This window comes from Sclerotinia sclerotiorum, genomic scaffold (assembly GCF_000146945.2).
Source record: "Sclerotinia sclerotiorum 1980 UF-70 scaffold_7 genomic scaffold, whole genome shotgun sequence".
Classification (NCBI taxonomy): Eukaryota; Fungi; Ascomycota; class Leotiomycetes; order Helotiales; family Sclerotiniaceae; genus Sclerotinia; species Sclerotinia sclerotiorum.
Window position 1 is genome coordinate 80,964 of NW_001820829.1, and position 22,705 is coordinate 103,668.

At 43.4% G+C, this 22,705-nt stretch overlaps 8 protein-coding genes across 8 annotated transcripts; 5 read left to right on the top strand and 3 right to left on the bottom strand.

Moving 5' to 3' along the window:
• Positions 1–970: 970 nt before the first annotated feature.
• On the top strand, positions 971–2,894 carry SS1G_05644 (hypothetical protein; the record flags this gene model as incomplete). The annotated part of the gene is made up of 3 exons (XM_001592673.1): positions 971–1,096; positions 1,149–2,728; positions 2,786–2,894. 3 exons carry the CDS (start codon positions 971–973, stop codon positions 2,892–2,894), a joined length of 1,815 nt encoding a protein of 604 aa, XP_001592723.1.
• Positions 2,895–4,398: 1,504 nt separating this feature from the next.
• Positions 4,399–6,883, top strand: SS1G_05645 (heat shock protein SSB; the record flags this gene model as incomplete). The annotated part of the gene is made up of 7 exons (XM_001592674.1): positions 4,399–4,441; positions 4,576–4,626; positions 4,710–4,836; positions 4,887–4,929; positions 5,051–5,173; positions 5,233–6,123; positions 6,317–6,883. 7 exons carry the CDS (start codon positions 4,399–4,401, stop codon positions 6,881–6,883), a joined length of 1,845 nt encoding a protein of 614 aa, XP_001592724.1.
• Positions 6,884–8,071: 1,188 nt separating this feature from the next.
• On the top strand, positions 8,072–8,317 carry SS1G_05646 (predicted protein; the record flags this gene model as incomplete). Its single annotated transcript, XM_001592675.1, has 2 exons — positions 8,072–8,134; positions 8,195–8,317. 2 exons carry the CDS (start codon positions 8,072–8,074, stop codon positions 8,315–8,317), a joined length of 186 nt encoding a protein of 61 aa, XP_001592725.1.
• Positions 8,318–8,857: 540 nt separating this feature from the next.
• SS1G_05647 (ribosome recycling factor domain-containing protein) lies at positions 8,858–9,804 on the top strand (the record flags this gene model as incomplete). Its single annotated transcript, XM_001592676.1, has 2 exons — positions 8,858–9,373; positions 9,454–9,804. 2 exons carry the CDS (start codon positions 8,858–8,860, stop codon positions 9,802–9,804), a joined length of 867 nt encoding a protein of 288 aa, XP_001592726.1.
• A 280-nt stretch (positions 9,805–10,084) lies between these two features.
• Positions 10,085–11,186, bottom strand: SS1G_05648 (predicted protein; the record flags this gene model as incomplete). Its single annotated transcript, XM_001592677.1, has 3 exons — positions 10,085–10,089; positions 10,137–10,919; positions 11,051–11,186. The coding sequence occupies 3 exons, from the start codon at positions 11,184–11,186 to the stop codon at positions 10,085–10,087; spliced, it is 924 nt and encodes a 307-aa protein (XP_001592727.1).
• Positions 11,187–11,733: 547 nt separating this feature from the next.
• SS1G_05649 (predicted protein) lies at positions 11,734–12,180 on the top strand (the record flags this gene model as incomplete). Its single annotated transcript, XM_001592678.1, has 1 exon — positions 11,734–12,180. One exon carries the CDS (start codon positions 11,734–11,736, stop codon positions 12,178–12,180), a length of 447 nt encoding a protein of 148 aa, XP_001592728.1.
• Positions 12,181–14,149: 1,969 nt separating this feature from the next.
• On the bottom strand, positions 14,150–18,917 carry SS1G_05650 (hypothetical protein; the record flags this gene model as incomplete). Its single annotated transcript, XM_001592679.1, has 3 exons — positions 14,150–14,995; positions 15,137–15,280; positions 15,333–18,917. 3 exons carry the CDS (start codon positions 18,915–18,917, stop codon positions 14,150–14,152), a joined length of 4,575 nt encoding a protein of 1,524 aa, XP_001592729.1.
• Positions 18,918–20,607: 1,690 nt separating this feature from the next.
• Positions 20,608–22,137, bottom strand: SS1G_05651 (hypothetical protein; the record flags this gene model as incomplete). Its single annotated transcript, XM_001592680.1, has 2 exons — positions 20,608–21,518; positions 21,582–22,137. The coding sequence occupies 2 exons, from the start codon at positions 22,135–22,137 to the stop codon at positions 20,608–20,610; spliced, it is 1,467 nt and encodes a 488-aa protein (XP_001592730.1).
• Positions 22,138–22,705: the final 568 nt, after the last annotated feature.

Below are 22,705 nucleotides of genomic sequence, written 5' to 3' on the forward strand. Positions count from 1 at the left end.
AAAAAACAATAAATCGTATTTACATCTCTGTTCTTTTCTAGTGTGATTATGTGATTATGTGATGGTGTATCTTTCGATGTGGGTAATTCGTCGTATGGTTCTTGAGGTTGATGACGCTTATTGGAAGTCTTGCCTGGAATGTTCTTGGACATGAAGTGATTGATTCTCACACGACCGTCTAGATTAAAGTTCTCCGGCAGCCGATCCTTTTGGAAGGTTGGGTGGAGGTGAGGGTGGAGTGGTGCAATTCTATAGTGACATTTGCAGTACATAGGTACTCCGTATCGTCGCTCAAAGCGGAAGAACATTGTGCCTATTGATAGCTGTAATATGATATGTCATAGCTACTACTAGTATACCAGCCCAGCATCAATACTGGTCCGGGCCGTTGAATGTTCCGGTAGATGTTCCATATGATGTTCCATAAGATGTCCATAAGAATGTTCCATGGCTGTTTCTAGTGGCATGGTTGTGGCATAGTGGCATTAACTCTAGGTCCCTTTCCAGATAAATGATGACAATCGGACCACTCAAATCACTCAAATCACTCATGCCACTCGAACCACCCATCTAAAATGGACAGATCGTATGCTTTCAAATCAACATCAACCTTTGTATAATTAAACCTAAATGTATCTTAATATTTAAAAATCAAACTTCTCAATTCTTTCACTTTGATTTCTTCATAGTCAATTTATTGAAAGGTTCTTTAATTGGCTATCTAGTAGCCTCTCTATCGGAATTGGTCATTGTTCTTCCATCTTGTAGAAACTATATTTATCTCGACCCTCCTTTCACAATTACAAGAATTAACAAAATAGGGCCTGAATACACCCCTTTCTAATCAATCCCCCCTATCATATATCCGAAAAAGTCACATATCCTACTTTGGGACTTCCGACGCTCTTTACCCGCACCCAAATGAAATTCATCTGAAGTACTAGACCAAAGGCCAAGTGTCAGTCTCATCATGAAGACCGCTGCTCGAGCATTCTACTTGGGTCTTTTCACTCTTTTGAGTACTTGCACTTCACATACAGAAGCTTCTGATTCCTCGTCCAAATCTAGAACGATTCAAAGTCCAGATGTTTGCGCGGTATGCTTTACTTTTATTTTATCAGGCATATGTGTCTAATGCCATCACCCAGATCTCCCCAAAAGCAATCGTGTCTGATGCTTGCACAACATACGCTACCCTCGATGACCTTAATCGAGAGATATCGCCTTCCCTAGATGATCTCACACAAACCACCGATTTCTTTGCATATTACCGGCTGAACTTGTACGGTAAGGAGTGTCCCTTCTGGAACGATGAGAATGGCATGTGTGGCAATATTGCCTGCGCCGTAAACACATTAGACAATGAAGAAGATATACCGCTGGTATGGAGGGCCGAGGAATTGGGAAAACTAGAAGGGCCCAAAGCTGGCCATCCCGGGAAGAAAGTACAACAAGAACGTCCAAAGAAACCCTTACAAGGCAAGCTCGGCGAAGATGTCGGGGAGAGTTGTGTGGTAGAATACGATGATGAGTGCGACGAGAGAGACTATTGTGTACCGGACGATGAAGGTGCCGGTTCGAAGGGAGACTATGTGAGCTTGGTAGACAACCCGGAAAGATTTACTGGATATACTGGTGAAGGGGCAAAGCAAGTTTGGGATGCCATATATCGAGAGAATTGCTTTTCGAAAGCATCCTTTCCTCACTCGGCATCTCTTGGACACTCCCCACTTTCTCTGAAAGAACCTGCGGCGAATGAACTTAAAACCGTTCTTAAACAACGTGGCCGTCAACACATTCTGGAAGAGCAACGAGAGCACTCCCCAAACCTCCCATTCGTAGCAGAAACTGGCTTCGAACTGGAAGACGAGTGTTTGGAGAAGCGTGTCTTTTATAGAGTCATTTCCGGCATGCACACCTCCATCAGCACACATCTTTGCTACGAGTATTTGAACCAAACCACTGGTCTATGGGGCTTAAATCTTCAGTGTTACAAGGACCGCTTACATGGCTTTCCAGAACGTGTCTCGAATCTCTACTTCAATTACGCTCTTGTTTTACGAGCCGTCACAAAACTCGGCCCCTCTCTCGAAGATTACACTTTTTGTTCAGGTGATCCGGCCCAAGATCAGCTTACCCAATCCAAGGTGCAGACCTTGATTTCAAAAGCATCGAAAGAACCACAAATCTTTGACGAAAGTTTAATGTTTGTCAATGGCGAGGGTCCAAGTCTGAAAGAAGACTTCCGCAATCGCTTCAGAAATGTTAGTCGAATCATGGATTGTGTTGGTTGTGATAAATGCCGGCTATGGGGGAAGGTTCAAACCGCGGGTTATGGAGCAGCGCTGAAAGTTTTATTCGAAACCGAGAACAAGTCGAAAGACGTTCCAACGTTGAAACGAACCGAACTCGTCGCTTTATTCAACACTTTGGGTCGCATTTCACATTCCCTCCGCGCTATCAACGAGTTCCGAACTTTGATTGAAGCCGAAGAGAACAAGCCTAAAGAGGCTGTTGAGTTAACAGATCGTGTTACGCAGCCACACAATGCCATTCAAGATCAACCTCGTGAAGATCCAATAGCAAAAGACTTTGCGGATTATGACGAGGAGACAAGATTGAAGCGTGAAATCCCTACTGCTTCGGATCTCATTTGGAAGGAATTAAGATTGACATGGAATGTAACCAAATATGTTATTTGGGGATGGGTCAGATTCCCCGTAACTATGTACGTACCCCCACAACTACTTACAGTTCTTAGCAGCAACGCTTACTGTATCTATAGGTGGGAAATTTTTGTGCTCGAAATCTCTAGATTTTGGGAATATTATATTGGTCTTCCAGTATCTCCTAGGCAGTGGACGATCGTACGCCCAAATTTTGATGAACTTTAGTTTGGAGATACAAAATTTATGGAGTTTATGGATAGTTTAGCAAGCATAGCATAGCGTATGGAGTTTTTTGTTATTCGACATTCCCTTGAGAGGAAACTTTGCATATATGGGTTATAAAAATGGTGGCTAGTTTGGCAGCATAGTAAATAGACTTAGTTACTGGTTACTGCTTAGAATTAGATGATACTTCTTTGATGGTCCGCTTTGCTCATATATAGGGGCATTTTGATTATGTATTTGGTGAGACCAATTTAAGGAATACAGAGGGGTGGGATGTTCGGTTTTGTTTTGTGTAGAAATGAGGGGTTGTTTTCAGTTGCATTTTACTATTTCTGGTTACTGGCCAATTGGTTTGGTTGTGATTCTAGCTATTTTGTATTGGTTGTTTATAAGGGATAGAAACTTTGCAATGCTCGAATTTTTGGTGAACAATAGATGTGCCATTTTCTATATGAAATACTAGAATTATATGAAAGCAGCATAAGACCTCCAAAATCATCACGTCTCCCATGCATTTGCAGTATTTCCTCCTGATGTATTGATCCCAAACTTTCCTTCACTAGTTCGTCCTAATCAATGAATGTCCCTAGGAAATATGACCTAGACAGTCACCAATATATGTATACCGATGTTATAAATCTCCTGTGATTTACCCCGAAAACCCTTCCAGGAATCGTCCTTTCGATGTTGCAAAGGAAATGAGACAATTAAATGTCTTCTATGTGATACTCTACAGAGTAAAAAAGAAGATCGAACTCGAATATAGAGTTTCTTCGCCTCTCACTCTTCAAACTCACATGGTTCCGAACCCTAGCCCTAAGATATTACTAGGGGAAGAAATGATCATCAAAAGAGGGTTTTATCGAATAGATATGAAAAGCAGTCAGATCAAACATAAAAGATGTATGAGTATTGACACAATTCGATGTTTCTATGTAGGCAGGTAGGTAGCTAGTACATACTAGTATGTCTTGCGATGATAGCCTGCAGAATTCTTTTTTCTCGCTGTTCCGTTATCACCCCGCTATCACGCTCACTATCACTCACTATCGGCAAATGATATGAATTTTAATAGGCAGGTCAACCATCAAATTTCGGCCATGCAATCAAATCTAAGTTCTGATGGTTCCACATTGCACCACTGAACTCACTAGACATTGGATGCTGGGAACGGGGAAAACATGGGAACAGGCCCTACAGTAGTTTAGTGCATAAATAAGCAAATTTGGAAAAATTTTTGCTTGTTGATTTTTGATCTCGAGGAAAATAAACAGAAAATTTCCATTGAAGAGGATCACGTGCTCTAGAGTGGGAGCGAGGCGACGAAACGCACGGACAAAATAATTTTAGCTTATGAAAAAAATCCCACTGGTTTTTGGGAATTTTATCTTTTCCCTCCCCGCCATTAAACTTCCAAAACTTCTTCTTATTTTCATCAATACCGTCTTCTTTGAAGTTTTTTCCCCCTCATACACCCTTCCTTCAACCTAATACATTCTTCAAAATGGCTGACGAAGTTTACGAGGGTGCCATTGGTATCGATCTTGGTAAGAGAACAATTTTTGAATTTTTGAAAGATTGTTGATGAGGGGCATACTTCTTCTCTTTGTCAACATCTCGAAATATTTCGCAATTCGTCTTGAATGTCAATAACGAACGCTAATTCATTTACCACCAATAGGTACCACCTACTCCTGTGTTGCCAACTATGAGGGAACCAATGTCGAGATCAGTACGTATTCCTCTTCTCCCGGGCATTTGATGTCGCAAATCGGGCTTCGACCTTCGAAATTTTATACTGATGGGTTTTACCAGTTGCCAACGAGCAAGGTAGCTTCACCACCCCATCTTTCGTTTCCTTCACCGACAAGGAGCGTTTGATTGGTGAGTCTGCAAAGAACAATGCTGCCATGAACCCAAAGAACACCATCTTCGATATCAAGTCAGTTTGCCGAATTTCGCGACGACAACAAGGTGCTAATGGATGCGCAGGCGTTTGATCGGAAGAAGATTCGATGACCCCCACACCACCAAGGTATTTACTTGATTCCTTCCTATTACGATTCTCAATGTCCGAAATTGTTGGACATTTCAACATGAATTCTATCTTTTCCCGGATAGCCTCTACCATAAGCAATCACTAACATGCATTTTAGGACATTCAATCATGGCCTTTCACCGTTGTTGATCAAGATGGATCTCCATTCGTCCAAGTTGAGTATCTCGGAGAGGAGAAGACTTTCTCCCCACAAGAGATCTCATCCATGGTCTTGACCAAGGCAAGTTTTTTTCACCCCACCCCTCGCTAACCGATGTGCTGACAATATTTGAACAACAGATGAAGGAAATTGCCGAAGTCAAACTGGGCAAGAAGGTCTCAAAGGCCGTCATCACTGTCCCAGCTTACTTCAACGACAACCAACGTCAAGCTACCAAGGATGCTGGTGCCATTGCCGGTCTTAACGTTCTCCGTATCATCAACGAGCCTACCGCTGCTGCCATTGCCTACGGTCTTGGTGCTGGAAAGTCCAACAAGGAGCGTAACGTTCTCATCTACGATCTCGGTGGTGGAACTTTCGATGTTTCCCTCCTCAACATCCAAGGTGGTGTCTTCACTGTCAAGGCTACCGCGGGTGACACCCATTTGGGTGGTCAAGATTTCGATACCAACTGGCTGGAGCACTTCAAGAAGGAGTTCACCAGAAAGACCAAGAAGGACATGTCCAACGACCCCCGTGCCCTCCGTCGTCTCAGAACTGCTTGCGAACGTGCTAAGAGAACCCTCTCCAACGGTGCCGCCACCAACGTTGAGATTGACTCCTTGTTCGATGGTGAGGACTTCAACGCTCAAATCACCCGTGCCAGATTCGAGGACCTTAACTCCAAGGCCTTCAGCGGTACTTTGGAGCCTGTTGCTCAAGTCCTCAAGGATGCCAACATTGACAAGAGCAAGGTTGACGAGATCGTCCTTGTCGGTGGTTCTACCCGTATCCCAAGAATTCAAAAGCTCTTGAGCGAATTCTTTGACGGAAAGAAGTTGGAGAAGAGTATCAACCCTGATGAGGCCGTCGCTTACGGTGCCGCTGTTCAAGCCGGTATCCTTTCAGGAAAGGCTACCTCTGCCGAGACCGCTGACCTCCTCCTTTTGGATGTCGTTCCTCTTTCTCTCGGTGTTGCCATGGAGGGTAACATCTTCGCCCCTGTTGTTACCAGAGGTCAAACTGTCCCAGTACGTAAACAATCGCAAACTTTGCTGTCCTTACACACGCAGTTCTGTTTCCACACTACAAGCTACACTTTCCTCGCTACCCAACTCCAAGCCCCAAATTTTCTTCCTCAAACAAATCGTTCCCATTTTCTAACACCACCTTTCTCCCTCATTTCACTGGAGAATAGCAATACTAACTCAATAATTTCAATAGACTATCAAGAAGAGAACCTTCACAACTGTCAGCGACAACCAACAAACCGTCCAATTCCCAGTCTTCCAAGGTGAGCGTGTCAACTGCGAGGACAACACCTCTCTCGGAGAGTTCACCCTTGCCCCAATTCCTCCAATGAAGGCAGGTGAGGCCGTTCTCGAGGTTGTCTTCGAGGTCGATGTCAACGGTATCTTGAAGGTTACCGCTACTGAGAAGACCTCCGGACGTAGTGCCAACATCACAATCTCCAACTCTGTTGGTAAACTCTCATCTTCCGAGATTGAGAAGATGGTTGCAGATGCTGCTGAGTTCAAGAGCAGTGACGATGCTTTCAGCAAGAGATTCGAGTCCAAACAACAACTCGAGTCATACATTTCAAGGGTCGAGGAAATTATCTCTGACCCAACTATGTCCATCAAGTTCAAGCGTGGTAACAAGGAGAAGATTGAGTCTGCTTTGAGTGATGCTATGGCTCAACTCGAGATTGAGGATTCTACTTCTGATGATTTGAAGAAGAAGGAGCTCGCATTGAAGAGAGCTGTCACCAAGGCCATGTCCACTCGTTAAGCAGGACTTGAGTTGTGTGGCGGGGAGGAACAAGGGAAGAGGTTATTGATGCATATGAGTTCATGACATGGATGATATGGACTGGACCGTCTGGTTACTGGCTCATTGGGTTTATAAAAAGTCACTATCCGGTATTTGCATGGTTTCTATCTGGCTATTTTATGGTCCTCACATTTCTTTCCTTTTGTCTACGGGCATAAAAAGAGCGTCTGTAGAACAAGGGTTGTTAATAAGAAAAAAATTCACAAATTGATTAAGATTAAAAACTTTATAAATTTTCCACTGCATATCTCTTTGTGCTGAAATTGTATTCATCTGGCATCTATCCACAGTGCTTGAAGCTATAATGTTGTAAGCTTTGTTAGTTTGTGAAATGTTAACTTTGGTCGCCGGTGCGATGACATCTTAAGACCATGGAAACTCACTAAACATGATTTGAATGTAAAGAAAAAGACAATCTAAACTTGCACAATGATCTTATTATATAATGGATATATAGATATATAGATACAGAGATACAGAGATAGCAGAAAGCTGATGGAGGAGAGTAGGATAATTGGTTTGAAGAGGCTTGTGGACATGCCCGAACACTTACTATACTTTGTGGCTTTAATCTTGTTTCTTTTTAAGGGCTCGTGTCTGAGTGACCTTACTGTAGTTCTTTTTAGTTGGGCTGCGGCTGATTTCCCTGGGAGGGGACTAGGGACGGGAGAAGGGGAGGGGAGGGGAGGGGGAAGCATGGTACACTTTCGACGACTTTATTAACTGAGTGTCTAGAAGCTTGAAGGAGTTTTGTGGATATATTTGCTGGAACGTGCATATCTAGATCTAAGCTCTGTAGGTTTCACTGGTGTAACCTTATACTTTTAAGTGATGCAGAAGATGAGATTCTCGTTCTCCGAATATTTGTCGTGGGTTGTTTTTAATGGATGCATTGAGGGTAGAATGGATGAGTCATTGTGAATGATATGTATGATGTGCTTGGAGTATTGATTTGGAGGTGATGTATTTGAAATATACGGACTGTTTAAAGGAAAAGAGGAAGGAAAAGGAGATGGGATGTGTGGTATGGTATATATGATGGGATTTGGGAGAGTGTTTTGATGGGCTAGGAGGAGGAGAGGGGAGGGTAGGTCAGGGGAAAACGGGGTAGATTGTGTGAATTACTGGTGTTGGTGAAGTGAAGTGATGGGGGGACGAGAGAGAGATGATAGGTCTCAGAGAATCGTTTCTGGGAAAAAGGGAAGGGCTGTGAGGGGTTCAAAATGCTTCTTTACTTTGCAGCTATGGAGGTGACGGTTCTTTGGGTAGGGAATCGGGGTCGGGGATGATATAGGTGAGGATTTGGATGATTTTGTCGAGAGATTGAACAGGCTTGACCAGAGTGATGAATGGACAACATTAGCATTGCAGAGATGTCAAGAACTAGTTTGAGTGATAGAAAGCTATGGATTTTTTGAACAAAGTCATACAAACTTATGGATGTAGCCTTACTGAAATATCGATCTAGCAACCGCAACTACCTAATATGTATCACACATACAGACGTCTGGTATGATGATGTAGGGTAAAAGGAGTAAAGTTACAATTAATAAACTATTGATAGACCTAGCAAGGCCCTATGAGAGTCCTCTTGCAACTTTGCAAAGGCATTAGATTTCCCCTTCCGAAATGTCCAAATTGTGAACATCAGAACCCATTAAAATAAAACATCATTCTCTCTTTCTTATAACTTCTAGAAAACATCAATGTAGTTATCATGAATATGTCAACTAGATAAACTCGCTTCTAACGTTCACCAGTTGACATAAAATACAAAACGCACGCTCCCATCCCCACTTAAACCTTCAACATGCGGATCCATCAAGGCTGAAATAATTTTCGAGATAGACGAGGCCTCAATTCCGCCTCGTCTTAAAATTCTCAATTCAATTCCAAATCCCATTCCCAATTCCTCATCACCTTCCTTTCAAAATGCCGCCTCGTATTTGTCTTCGTTCTGCTGAATCATTAAGACAGTCTTTAACAAGTCCCAATTCACGAAATGCTTCTCTTTTGGACTTACGACCCCTCCAATTGAGTAAACCCGCTCCAAAGATTTATGAAAATACCCCTCAGCATCGCTACCTCAGCAATACTTCTTCCCTCCAATTCAAAAATACCATTCCTCTCCTCAAGAAAAAAGACAAAAACAACAAATCATCATCTTCCGATTCCTCTGAAAATTCCTCTTCCTCTTCCTCTTCGACAGCAGAAGAAAATGATCCTTTTGATTTTTCCACTCTCCAAACCGGTATTGACAAGTCTCTTGAGAAGCTCAAGAATGATCTTGGGAAATTGAGGACAGGGGGTCGTTTTAATCCAGAGGTATTAGAGGGATTACGGGTGAAATTGGGAAAAGATGCAAAGGAAAGTTTTCGGTTAGGTGATTTGGCGCAGGTTTTACCGAAAGGGGGGAGGAGCGTCGTTGTGCTTGTTGGGGAAAAAGATGTATGTTCTTCATTCTCATTGCCTCCTTTCTAAAGGATCATTCCTCACATCTAAAATAAATCAACTAACACCTCTTCCAGCACATTAAACCCATCCTCTCCACCATTCAATCCTCTCCCACTCTATCCCTCCAACCTGTTCCCGATCCACAAAATCCACACGCGCTGAATATTCCCATACCACCTCCTACCAAAGAATCTCGTGATGCAGCGCTGCAAGCAGCTTCAAAAGCAGGAGAATTGGCTAGCAATGGGGTACGTAATGCGAGAGGAGCTATGCAGAAGAAGTTAAGGGCTATGGAAGTGAAGAAGACGGTTAGACCGGATGATTCGAAAAAGGCTCATAAGGAGATGGAGAAGGTGGTTGAGAAGGGGAATGGAGAGGTTAAGAAGCTGGTTGAGGCGGCGAGGAAGGGGATGGAACAGGCTTAGAGGGAGAGGAGATTAAAAATATAGACGCTAGAATTTTAAAGGCATGGAGTAGTTTAAAAAGTTGACTTGTTGGATGGTATATGATTGCCTCTGTATAATACCATTTTTATATTTTATAAATACACTATACAACACACTCAACTTATATTGTAGGTCCTTCGAATTTTGCTGTTGTTGCCTTACACCGGCGGTCTAAGCAGCAGGTAACATGCTCTGAATCTTCTCTTCCAACAACCTTGAGTCATCTTGTAAGAAAGTCTCGTTCTTCCCTGTGATCCTTTCAATCTCTACCAATAAACCTTCCTTCACGTCTCCCGGTTTCTTATACACACCTGCCACCATTTCCTTCAAAATTGCCTCCTTCTCCTCTTCCCTCAGTCCTTCAATCTTATAATCTTTATGAACCTTCCACCTAACCTCATCTCTCCATTCCTCCTTCCCGTCCTTCCACTTCTCTAATGTCTCCTTCTCCTCCCTACTCTCAAACACCGTTCCTAAGCCCCTCTCCACATTTGCCAAATGTCTTTCCGGCGGCGTTGGTACATCCCTCTGTCCTAGTGTACCACTCACTAACTGCATCTTATAAATTATCGACTCCTTCAACCCATTCGTACTTCCAGTAGTTGCTATAGCTGGTCCCCAACTCTCCAAATCATCCATCGATGTCACGGGATTATATGAAACCCATTCACCTCCCTCTTGACTATCCAAGTATTGTTGTTCCTCAACTGTATATGGAGGATCATATTCATCTAATTCCACATCCACAGGTTTTGGTCCCGTAACCCGGGGTCTTCTCATACCACCACGTCCTCGTTGAGCGCCTCCACCTCTTCCACCAGCAGGACTTGCTCCCGCACCTCCTCTTGCGGTTCTAGTTGGGGGTACATAGAGGGCGCCACCTCGTCCGCGATAATTGGGACTATGTCGGGTAGTTGGTCCTCGTCCCCGAGAGGGACTATCAATCATACGGCGGGACAAAACAAAAGATTGACCAGGGGGAGGGCGCGCTGCTAGCGAGCGAGCATCGATACCGCGAGAGGGCTGGGGCGCGAGCGAGGAAATATCGTTTACAGCATTGGAGCTGCGTTCTGCGCGTGTGGAACGTGATTGATCTGGTTCTTGTTAGTGTGTTATGTCATAACTTCTAATAAAAGCTCCAAGTCCCACGACAGCTTCCTAGTCATGAAGACCACAGAATATAATCCCCATAAACCTTCAAAGAGAGTACAGGATAGAAACCTACCATTCCCCTCCTCACTCCTCCTAATAGAACTACTAAAAGCCCTCAAACTTGCCTGAATCCCCTCGGAAACCCTCACCAAATCATGAGTCAAAGGTCTGCCACCTCCAATGGCCGATTGCACATGCCGCGTAAACATGATGTGCAAGAGTTCTTGTCAGATATCCAACCGTGCTTTTCCCCTCTATCAATTAATCTAGAGGTTCTGCGAAAATATTATTTATGCCTCAGGTATTCTTGCATGTGAATTGAGAAGCCAAAGCGTGAGGCTATTGATTCTATTCGCACGGTCCATCAAAGTAAACAAGGCAAAATAGTAGCCTTTCATAAAATCTTCAAAACACTTGCAAGTCTTGTTACAACAATATTTCTTACAAAGCTTTGAAAATTGCAAATCTGTGAAGAATTGTACTTTCCCAAAAGTCCCCTATTTGTATTTGCAGACAAATGTGCAATAGAGCTTAATATCCCTCCATTCTTAAGCCGCGAGTGGTTTGGAAATATCATTCTAATATCGACTTTACGAATATTGTTCTCGCATACATTTTACCATTTTCTACGAATAGAACATAGTTGGACATATTATTGCAAAGGGCAAGCAAGAAATTATAAATTTTACCACCAATTTCAAAATCCAACTTCGATCACCCAGCATCACCGACCACAAATCCTGACACACCCTCAAAATGCTTCGTCGCGCCCCAACAATAATTACTCTCACCACCGAAGATATAGCCAGCTACGAAGACTCACGGCAAGCTGAACGCGAGGAAGAAGAAGAAGCCCAGGCGATGGCTTCGGCGGCGCGCCGTAGGAAGGCAAAAGAGAGACAACATTATGGGAATGGAGGTGTCAGAGGGGATGGTTATAGGGATTTGCAGACGATGGCTACGCAGAGGAGAGTTGATGATGCGAGGGAGAGGGATGTAGGAAGAGGAGGGGAGATTGAGAGGAATGCGGAAAATGAGTTAAGTGGGGATGAGGAAAGGCAGATGGAGAGGGAGAGGGCGGAGAGAGAGGGGACGAGAGAGAGGGAGAGGAGTAGAGTGTTAGAGAGAGAAACGAGGGTACAAAGGAATAGGGAGGAGAGGTTAGGATTGGGAGCTGGGAATGGAGGTGGGTCGGGGAGATAATGTATAGGTTTTGGTTGGGGATTATTTTTCGGACATTTGATTTCATGGATACATCGAGGATAAGCCATAGATTGTGGGGATATTTGAATAGATGAATATGAATGCTGGAGTAGATTGGATTATATGGTAGGATATATGGAGACTATGGAGTTATAGGGGATCTACTACCACAGTTAACGAATAGGGAGCCGATAAACTTGTTTTGAAAAAGTATCTAACAAAAATTTATCATACACGCTTCAAAGAGAGCTGATTATATTTCCACTATCTTCCACTCAAGATGTCAATTGCATGCAGAGAGGTACAGGATATATGTTCCACCACATCTGGAAATTAATCAGGAGTCTGCTTTCTAATCAAAGAGATATCATGTCCGTCTCACATTAACTCTCTCTCAAACACCCACTACTATATCCACAAGCTCTCCCCTCCTCTCCGAGAATTACTACTTAAGCTTATTCATCCCTTCCTCAACCATGTCCGTAGCTCAAAGATAGCTGCTTTTACCAGACTTTTAGATTCTCCATCATTATCTCTCTTAAATGCTTTCCTATACATATTCATCGAGTAGGTCGTCTACTCACTCCCTTCTTCCTCCTTTCCTTATTCTCAATATCGCAACCAATTCCAATCATATATCCATCTATCTATCTCTCTGTCCCAATATTCAAGTCCCCCTAACATACCATCCACTTCAATATTGCCATTTCTATTCCCATTTCCGTCCGCATCCGCGTCACATGTATTAGATAAGACTCCTCACTCCTCATATCCCCGCTAAGTTTCAATATCCGCCTATCCTTCTATCCCCATCACCCATTAGACCAAACCCTTGAAATCTGTAACAATATATCAATCAATCCCGATTTGTCTCATTCACTCCCCTTAAGCTCGCTTAAAGTCCAATCCAAACAATCCCCCCTACGGGGAGATATGACCACATCTCACAATCCATCTTTCAATCCACCTTCCAATCTCCAAACCATCTAATCCCAATCTACTCTCAAAAAACGCAAAACATCAACCCTCAAAATCATCATCTAATACTCCTCATCTCATCTCATCTCATCCCATCTCATCTCATCCCATCTCATCTCATCTCATCTCATCTCATCTCATCTCATCTCATTGCATAGCCAAAAAAAAACCAAAAAAAAACCAAAAAAAAAAATACACCCCTAACCTTACTTCTCTCTACCTCCAATCATTCATACTCCACAATGAAAACACTCTCTTCGCCCCGCTACCCCCACCCAAACAAATTTAAATTTACCCATTAAATCCATCCATCCTCATCCTCCTCCTTCCATTAGTTTTGTAGGATAATCAGGGAAGGAAAGGGAGGAGAGGGGATATTCTTCTTAGGCTTACAAGACTTTAGATACACCAATCAAATACCGTAACTGTTATTACTTGAACAATAGCAAGGTGAGGTGAAGTGCTAACTTATACGTACCAATTTCCATTCATCGTCTAGGTGTCGAGTTGCGTCATCTATACATGGAAGGTAAATCAAATCTTTATTCTAGCACTTACAAAACTCACATCACATGAAATATAATGCATAAGAACCAAAAAAAGGAGACAATAAACTATCTGATTTTTGCATTCATTAACTACTTCGTTGCACTCGGCATTCACGATTCACTCCTCTCTCTTGGAGGATCTTCCAAGAACGTAAAAGCTCATGTTCTCTTTTCACGTCATGATAACATGCCTATGCGCGAAAAAAAAGTTCACACACAAACGCCCCAATTTTCTTCTTCCTTTTCCTAATGAACACCCCCTCAATAAAAAATTAATCCGGTTCTCCCCCCCCACCCAAATGCAAATTTGCTGAAAGATTATTGCCGAGACGCCTGTTCGCTAAATGCAGACCAGTTGATGCCGAAGAAAAAAGAAAAAAAGTTGAAAGAGATGATGACAGACGAAGGGATTTTCTTTCTCTGTTTCTATAAAGATAATAAAATCAAGAGAATGAAGGTTTAGGCTTAGGTTTAAAGTTAAGTTTGATGGTTGGTTTTTTAGGTACATCGCCAGGGGTAGGGGGTGCCGAAGGAAGATGTTGTGCCGAATCTGGTAAAGGTTTTCGGCCTTCAGGAAGGGGTTTTCGGATAGGTGCTGCGACGTGAGTTGAACTTGATGGCTTCTTGACATTTGATGATGTATGACCCGATGAACTAGAGGAGAAAGAAAGAGCAGGGCTAGCTCTGATCGGTTGTGTTAATGCAGGCGAAGGTTTTGAGGATGGCTTCGGTGATGGTTTCGGGGACGGCCGTCTCGGATTGGACATGGATGGAGATGAGGAAGGAGCTTTTGGCTTAGGATTACGAGGTGATGAGACAATCCGCTTTAACTTGGAAGCAGGAATCTTCAGTTTAACAATCAATGCTGGCTTTCTATCCTTGTGTGAACTGGAACTCTCAAATTGTTTCTTATCCTTGTGTAACGAATTAGAACTCTCTGCAATATCTGCCGGAAGAGGTCGTTTGGGTGGTTTCATATCTCCTGAAGAACCTGACAGTTTTACTAAGCCAGGGGGCTTTGATGTTCCTGCAGAGCTGTGTACTGAGCTAGAATGTTTAGTTGTCCCCAAAGAGCTAGATGTCTTAGGAGGTCCTGCAAATGGCCCTGAAGAGCTGGGATGTTTAGGCGTTGCAGCAGATGAACCTGAAAATCCTGGATGCTTAGGAACTCCAGTAGATTGGCCGCCAATCTTGAGCCCAGAAGATGAGCTGCCAAATTTAAGAGCAGGTGGATTAGCTGGCTTTGGAGCAGGCGAACTGCCGAGCTTTAGAGCAGATGAATTGCCTAGCTTTAGAGCAGGTGGATTAGCTGGCTTTGGAGCAGGTGAATTGCTAAGCTTCAGAGCAGGTGAATTGCTTAGCTTTAGAGCAGAAGAATTGCCAATCTTGAGCTTAAGAGGCATCGTTGGTCTCTCTGCTGATGGTCTTACAGAGGGTGCGACGACGGAGGGTGCGACGACGGTGGGTGACGGTACAGGTGGCTGAGGGGCAGCAAGGGCTTTGATCTTGCTTGGAACAATTCTTTCCACGATAGTTGTGCGAACTTTCTTGGTTTGTTTAAAGACCATTCGACCCTAGATAAAATTAGTATGAAAGCATCAACCCTAAAAATCTGGTATGACATACCTTCCCACGATGTTCAACTCTCCAATAACGAGGATACTTTAGCTTCAAATTCAAGGACTCTTTGGGATAACAAAACATGGTGCAGAGGTCAAGGAAATCCATTTGTTCTGCCACAGTAATCACAGGAGACAGGACAGCTTTCCACAAGGCATTTTTTAAATCAGTGTTTCCGCCGACTTCCAACTTCAGCGAAGCAAGAGCACCTATTATGTTACTCCGCTCTGCTTGCTCCTGCCGTGCACTCGTGGAAGCCTCTTCGATAATTAAGCCATCCTTGGCCACAGGAGCGGCAACTCGTTTAGTTTTGTATTCACCCAGTCCCAGGACTCCCAATCCATAATAAAACACTTTTGTCAGTTCACCTCGAACCCATGGCGACGGATCTGTACTCATAGCAGTCACGAGGAGACATGCCACAGCAGTATTTTTCAAGAATCCAAGGTCAGCAAGTGCCCAAGACGCTTTGATTCGTACATTAGGAGAACTTCCATCGTGAAGGTATTGAGCAAAGTCAAGTGCATCCACTGGTATGACACCTGCATTCATCAACTTCAGCTTACACTCTATGACTGTGATGGTATAGATATTCTGATAAGAATCTATCCACTCATCCATCCTACTGTATCTGTCAAGCTCCTCCAAAACGATATTCTTGAACTGCTGAGGCTCTTCAATTTCTTCGGCCTCGTCAAGTTGAAGTGCATCGTTATTGACTCCCTTTTCACCAGGAATCAAAGAGTCTGCTAGTGACTTCAAAAGGTTTGCAACCTTGAAGTTGTCCGAATAGTCATTGTTTCCATTGTCGTTGAAGCGAAGCTGGTCAAGTATGAACTGTCGCGCTCTTTTAGGGCAGAGAGAATCGTATAAGCTTCTGACCCTTGACATAGCCTCGGGAATTGCGCATTCAATCCAGTAAGCTTGTTTATCAGAGAAATCATTAGACCTTGGCATCTTTGTACCAGGGTAGCAAAAGAACTCTTGGAAAGCCTTTTCGAGGTGAGTAAGACCTATCCACTTTACATCTTTCTCTACAGCATGTTTAGCAAGGGACTTCGCAGCCATTGTCCTAATGCCATAGAAATAGCGCCGGTCCATCAAAGTTCTAATCAAGAATGTGGCAACGAGCGGATGCGGAGGAGCATTATCCAGGTACGCCATCGATTCATATTGAGCCGAGATATCGCGATCTTGCTGAAGTTGAGAAACATACATGTACGCCTCCATACCAGTGAATTTCTTATCGCATATCCATTCAAAGTCAGCATCAACACGAATCCATTCATACGACTCAGCTTCCATCTTGGCTTCGGTAGCTGGGTCCCAGTCCCGTAAGCCCCACTCTTGGATATCTTGCGGTGACTGGAGTACGTCCCCTAAGCAGTAAATAAGAGCATCGTCATGGTTTTCGGCATTGATATCCATGGCAATGCCTGCATTTGCACGTTCCTTCATACGCCTATTGCGCTTAAGCCGCTTGTATTTGGTGTTGTACGGAATTTCGATTCTTGATGTCTTCTCTCTGATCATAACTATGTGTTCATAGGGAGTACCATCAGCCTCGTGAATGCGAATGGTCAACGGTCCAGTAAATGTGTTCTGTGCCTTTGGTGCAATTACTCCAGCTGTCGATTCCTTGAAAGATCTGTAGAAGCCATCCTTGTGCAACTTAAGTTCTGTCTCAGAGTTCGCCTGGGTTTGTGTAATAGTCATTTCAACACACAGTCTCTTCTTGTTGAACTTTTGTGTGATAGTAAAGTGCGGGCATCCTGCGCCAAGAACCCACTGAGTGAAGAAGGAATCAGTATCTCTGTACTTGGTGATTTTCTCACAGCTTTTACGGAACCCTTCCGTCGAAATTGTAGAGTCCGCGCCTCCAGAAGCATTTGCGTTAACAATCATCTTAGAGATGACTCTTGAGATACCAGTACCTCCTTGTGCTTTCGCAATGCGCTTGTCCAGAATGAACAGAACGAGCGGTGCCTTCAACTCCATGAATTCTCGAAAGGTGTCACACACATCCACAATCTCACCAAGGGCATGTAGGGATGGTCTGTCAATATCCAACTTAACAAGCCGGTCCGTATTCAGTTTCTGACGGAACATAAATTCGTTATTCCCACAAAGGTTCTTCATGAATGTGTTTGTCATGAAATGGGAGATACCAACAATGAGCCACCTATCAGAACGTCGGTCTGGCACAATGCTAACACCAACATATTGGCTAGCTATAGCATGAACAAGTTTTCTGACGGTATCCATCTCTGGATCGATGATGTCTTCCGGAAATAAAAGTCGACTACTGCAAAGGGATAGCGATGCGGTGTGCTCCGTGTCGTTTACCTGGTCATCAACAAAAACAAATTTTGACTCTGAAAATGGGAAACTGCCCAAGGTGAGGACAAAGTGATCAATGGCGTGAGCCAATGGTGCGCAAGTATTCCTCAACTCTTCCGTTCTTCCAGGGAGGCAGTATCCATATATTGCAGTTGACTGTCCTTGTCCAAGTCGTTCTTCATCTTCGCCCTCTCGGTATTCTGACAAATCGACCTGCTCAAACGGACCAATGGCGAAACCTATGTGTGTTGCAGATATATCAGAAGTGCATTGAAATGATACGATCTTCTTAGAACTATCATCCAAATCAATCACTTCATCAACTTGTTCACCAGAGCAAATTACTGCCATCTCAAGCAGCTTCTCCTCGTCGCTGAGGAAAGCTTCTTCAATGTCCGTCTTCTCAGAAGTCCCATTGGTATGCCCATACTTGTGGCTGTGGTTATTTTGCCGACGCTTGAGTGCGTCTCCAAGAGTTCTCGAACATTTAATGGAAATATCCCACGAACATCTCATCGCTGAATCGTCGACACAAGGGAAGATACAGCATGCGACGCCTCGCTCCATAGAATGTTTGGTATAGACATGAGGGAACCTCACATCTCCTTCCTCAACCCCAACGAATTGTAAACCATCTCGAATTCGTGTGGTAACGAAAGGGATAGTAATAGTCAAGGGTTGAAATCTAGAAGCTTGCTCTGCAGCTGTTTTTGCAATAAAAGCGGGAACAGATACCGGACCTCCTTCAAGAGCGACAGAAGAGTTGCGGATTACAGTCGCACCACCAGCACGTTGCGTGACTGGTGTTGCTGCCTTATCCGAGAATGGATCAACTTCCTCAATCTTCACACTATCTGGCAAATCAATCTCTATTGTACCTGCTAGTTTGTTGTCCGAAGCCATAAACTTTATTCTGTCGCTTTGCATCTTATGCGATTCTGTATCCCATGAAAAGTAGTCGGGAACTTCCAGTTTCTTGTGGGGGTCTTCGTAGGAGAAAGACGCGATTCGACCGTTTACCAGAACCTGTTTTTGTGGAATAGAGCACTGTCGAGCATGAATATGTATTGTCTGCAGTTCCTTCATCTGTGGGAGAATTTGGATTTCGGTTTTGCCACGCAAGGTTTTTGTCGAGAAATCAATCTCAAGTTCAACCTTTTGATGTACTACTATGAAGCCATAGTCCGCAGGTTCTTCCATCGCAACAGGCGCAACTCCGCGGTCGTCGTGATTCAGTAATAACGCAGGCATTTTCGTAGATGTTCACCCAGTGTCGCGGAGTATTGTGGACTACAACTGATTATTTCAAATTGAATTGAATTGAACAAAGTGATCTGCTGGCGTGCGATTTACGCGGCTGAAATGCGCTGCCTGGTCTCCCGAAGGCGAGAGCCAGCAACAGACTAAAATTTATAGTACCAAGCTATTGCACTGCACATAAGTTGATTCCGCATCTACTAAATTTGGATACTTGTGCTGGAAAATAAGCAGCGTTTCGACAATACGATACACAGACAAAAGGTGTGGTCGCCCGTGAGTACTAGATGATGCCGAGAAACCGTAAAATCGTAGCTTGAAAGTTGATCGATTAAATAGTTGTTAAAGTTCTTGGGGCGAAGAGGGAAAGTGCTCGCTAAAATCGTGATTGTAGTAGAAACCGTAGAAAGATCGTAAGTTGTAGAAGCAGTGTTCGTGAAGAAAATGATCGTTATGGTAAATACCAGACTCAGGTAGGTAGCTATAGTGTCCCACCAGTGACCAAGGTATCAAACTAGCTTATGCGCACACAAGAAAATTTGAATAGAATGACTCGCGACTGTATGCGCATCAAATTACCTGAACTATAATACAGGAATGTCGAAATTTATGATTCTGGGGAAATGGCTTGTCGCAATTGTTGCGCCCTCGCCTTGATATCATTTGAGAGATGCTCTCGAGAAGCGCGAGACTGAAGGTAGCTTTGACGCGTTAGGCGCTGTGCAGATGCAGAGACAGGCTCCTGCTCCGCTTATTGTGGCACATCAAGCGTGATATTCGACCTCACATTTATTCCATGAGGTGTAAGTTAAATAACGCAACTTTTTGGGTCTGATCAATGACTTTCTTTTTTCAGGTCAATGAAGGTATTCACATAGAAGTTCATAATACCCCTGGGGATATGAAAGCCATGCGAGGTCACGAAGTGAATTAGACACCAGCCAGTACTGATATTGGTGAATCTTACAGTAGTGACGATGGGGTCATCTACTTGTAGAAACTCTTGTGTCTAGGAGGTAGATTCGATCCAAAATGTGACTCTCTTCGACTATAGTTTAACCCTCACCAAGATTATACCTTGATTTTATTTTCTAAATTCAAGTTTAAAATAAAGAAGAAAAGAAATGCTTTATAAGAATTTCAAAATTTACTACAAATTCCATAACAATTTGAAAATACCATAGTACTGAACTGATCAAGGGAGAGTAACATAAGCTGTAGGGTCAGAAGCATGATGTATCATGTTGTATGTACTTGTTAGTGCTCCTGTATTTGTATTGGTCTTGTTCGTTTATGGTATAGGATTTACTATGGTGCAAGTCTTTTAGCATCAGACGTTGCCCAATATGAGAAAGATGTGATGATAGATAATCTAAACTATCTATACTTGTGAACTTCCGGTTTTGCAATTTCAGTCAGATCAAAAGTATGGAGAGAACTAGAACCATCTCGAAGACAATAATATGATATTCATCTAAACGACCTTGCCTTCCAGGTAGTTAGAATGTAGTGTACAGAATTATACAATATAGTTAAACCCCCATGAAACTTCAACTCCCCGAGACCAATTCCCAGTGCTATGCATACCCAAACCTCCATATTGTACATCCGAGTCAACTGAAGCACTTTCAAATTGACGTTCGTCCCATACTCCCCAGCCTTGTATCCATCAGGAACTGCATCTTTAGTCTCTTGTGATTCTTCTGTCCCTTCTCTTCTTTCTTGCATGAGCTCTCAGTGTTTCCTCATCAAGAAAATCTTCTGGCAAGTCAAAGTCAGCCTCTTCTGGAAGTTCAGGGACTGGGTGTCCCCAGGCAGCAACGCTTCTACCACTACGTCGATGCTTTCCAAGTGCTGCATCACGTAGATATGGTTTGGCAAAGAATGACTTGAATTCTCTCTCCACAGTAGGTGCAACGGTAAGCACAGAGTTTGTTCTAGCTCTTCGTCTAGGAGCAGAGTTGGCGATTGCCTCATCATGCAATTGCCTCGCAGCAGAAGCATCAATATCACTGAGATCTGGAGGGTCGCCGTTACTTTCGAGATCATCCTCCGATTCTTCATCCTCATCGGACTCCGCCTCAGCTCTTGCTTGTGCTTCGGCTATCGCCCGTTCCCTTTTCAGCTTCCTTTGCTTCTCATCATCTTTCCAGATCCGAAACTTTTCAAGAATAGACTCGCACCCTTTTATAAAGTATTGGCGTGCTGATTCGAATTCCTTCTTCCTGCCCTCGGTGATACCACTAACCCCCAGTGTCTTCAACCAGTCTGGTCCTTGCAGACCTTCCATCAGTCGAATGACCGAATCTCTCTCGTGTTGTGCTCGACTCTTATCGGCGTTCCGCACAGCTTTTTCTTGACGTTCTGGTCGTTTGTGAAGCATCTTAAAGTGATCTTCAGATAGGGGATCCTCTTCGCAAACCACAGGAGTGAACAGAGAAAAGTCCACTCTATGAGTACCATGAAGATTGGTAAAGAGAGAGGATGGGTATTCTTTGACTGTATATTCATTCTTCTGCTCCTTCTTCTTGGGCGTACGCGGAGTTTTCGAGGAAGACTTGGAGCTATCGATGATAATAATTGGCATGTCGGCATCTAAGAAATCTAATAAGGAGAATAAGCTATAGTTCGAAGGCCGAATTTCATTGTAAAACTTACGTTCTTCTTTTGGAACATTTCCAATAATTTCGTCATATTCTGGGAAGTACGCGGACAATTCACTCTTGAATTTTGTCCCTTCCTGGGATCGAAGCTTCCGCCTTTCATCCTTCAGGTCGGACTTGTCAGCTTGCAGTAGCTTGTCCTGTAACCTATCCAACTCGTGCTTGATGCCATTGGCAACTTTACTGTGGTGTTTTGTAGGTTTTTGTTGTGGTTGTGGTTGTTGTTCATCTTTCTGGGATGGCGGATGTGCTGTTCGCACATCTGCTGGTGTTGCTATTTGTAGATGTTGCACGGAGTTCGCAGAATTCAGGTCGGGATTCGCGTTCGATTTGATAACGCCGGATCGTTTTCGTTGTGGAAGCGATTTTAATTTTGGAGGGGGGATCTCAATGGCGAGCTTTGTTTTCTTCGCTTTGGATAGTAGATGATCGTCGCTATCAGCAGATTCTCGTGCTCGTTTTCTGCCATTGACGTTGGACTGAGTATGCGTATGCGTATGCGAATGTGTATGTGTATGCGATCCAAAGGTATGGCTGACGCCTGAAGACATCGCGACTGTGTTTCTAGATGAAGTGGTGAGTGCTTGGAATTTTCTTAAGGATCTTCTGTTTAGAGACATTGAAATTTATGATGTTCGCAGATCATATTATTTGAATGAGAATGAACTTCAATGTCAACTGCGAATTAATCAATATGAGCCAGATCTTTTTTTGGTTTGTATGAAGGTGTAGTTGTAGTGTACTGGCAGTAGCAAGCGACCAATTCAACGTTTGGGACTTTCGCACGCGCAGGGAAGGTACGATGTGATTGCACGGAGTGTAGTAGGAATAATTATTTTCTTATTGATCGCGACAGTATTCATTTTTCTATTACCATATGCTGAGAATACGGCCAAGTTTAATTATATCATCTCAAAAAATAAAATAAAAAATTCAATTGTTCCATTCAGTTATCGAGGATTCACACGAGTATCGTCATTTACATCATTTTATGGGTAGCACAAAAGGGATTTGAGCTTACAGCTGCAATTGTAGGGTTAATTATTAGGGATTTATCCACGCCACTTGGGTAAAGACTTGGCTACAATACGCTAAAAACCGAACATCATCTCTAATAAT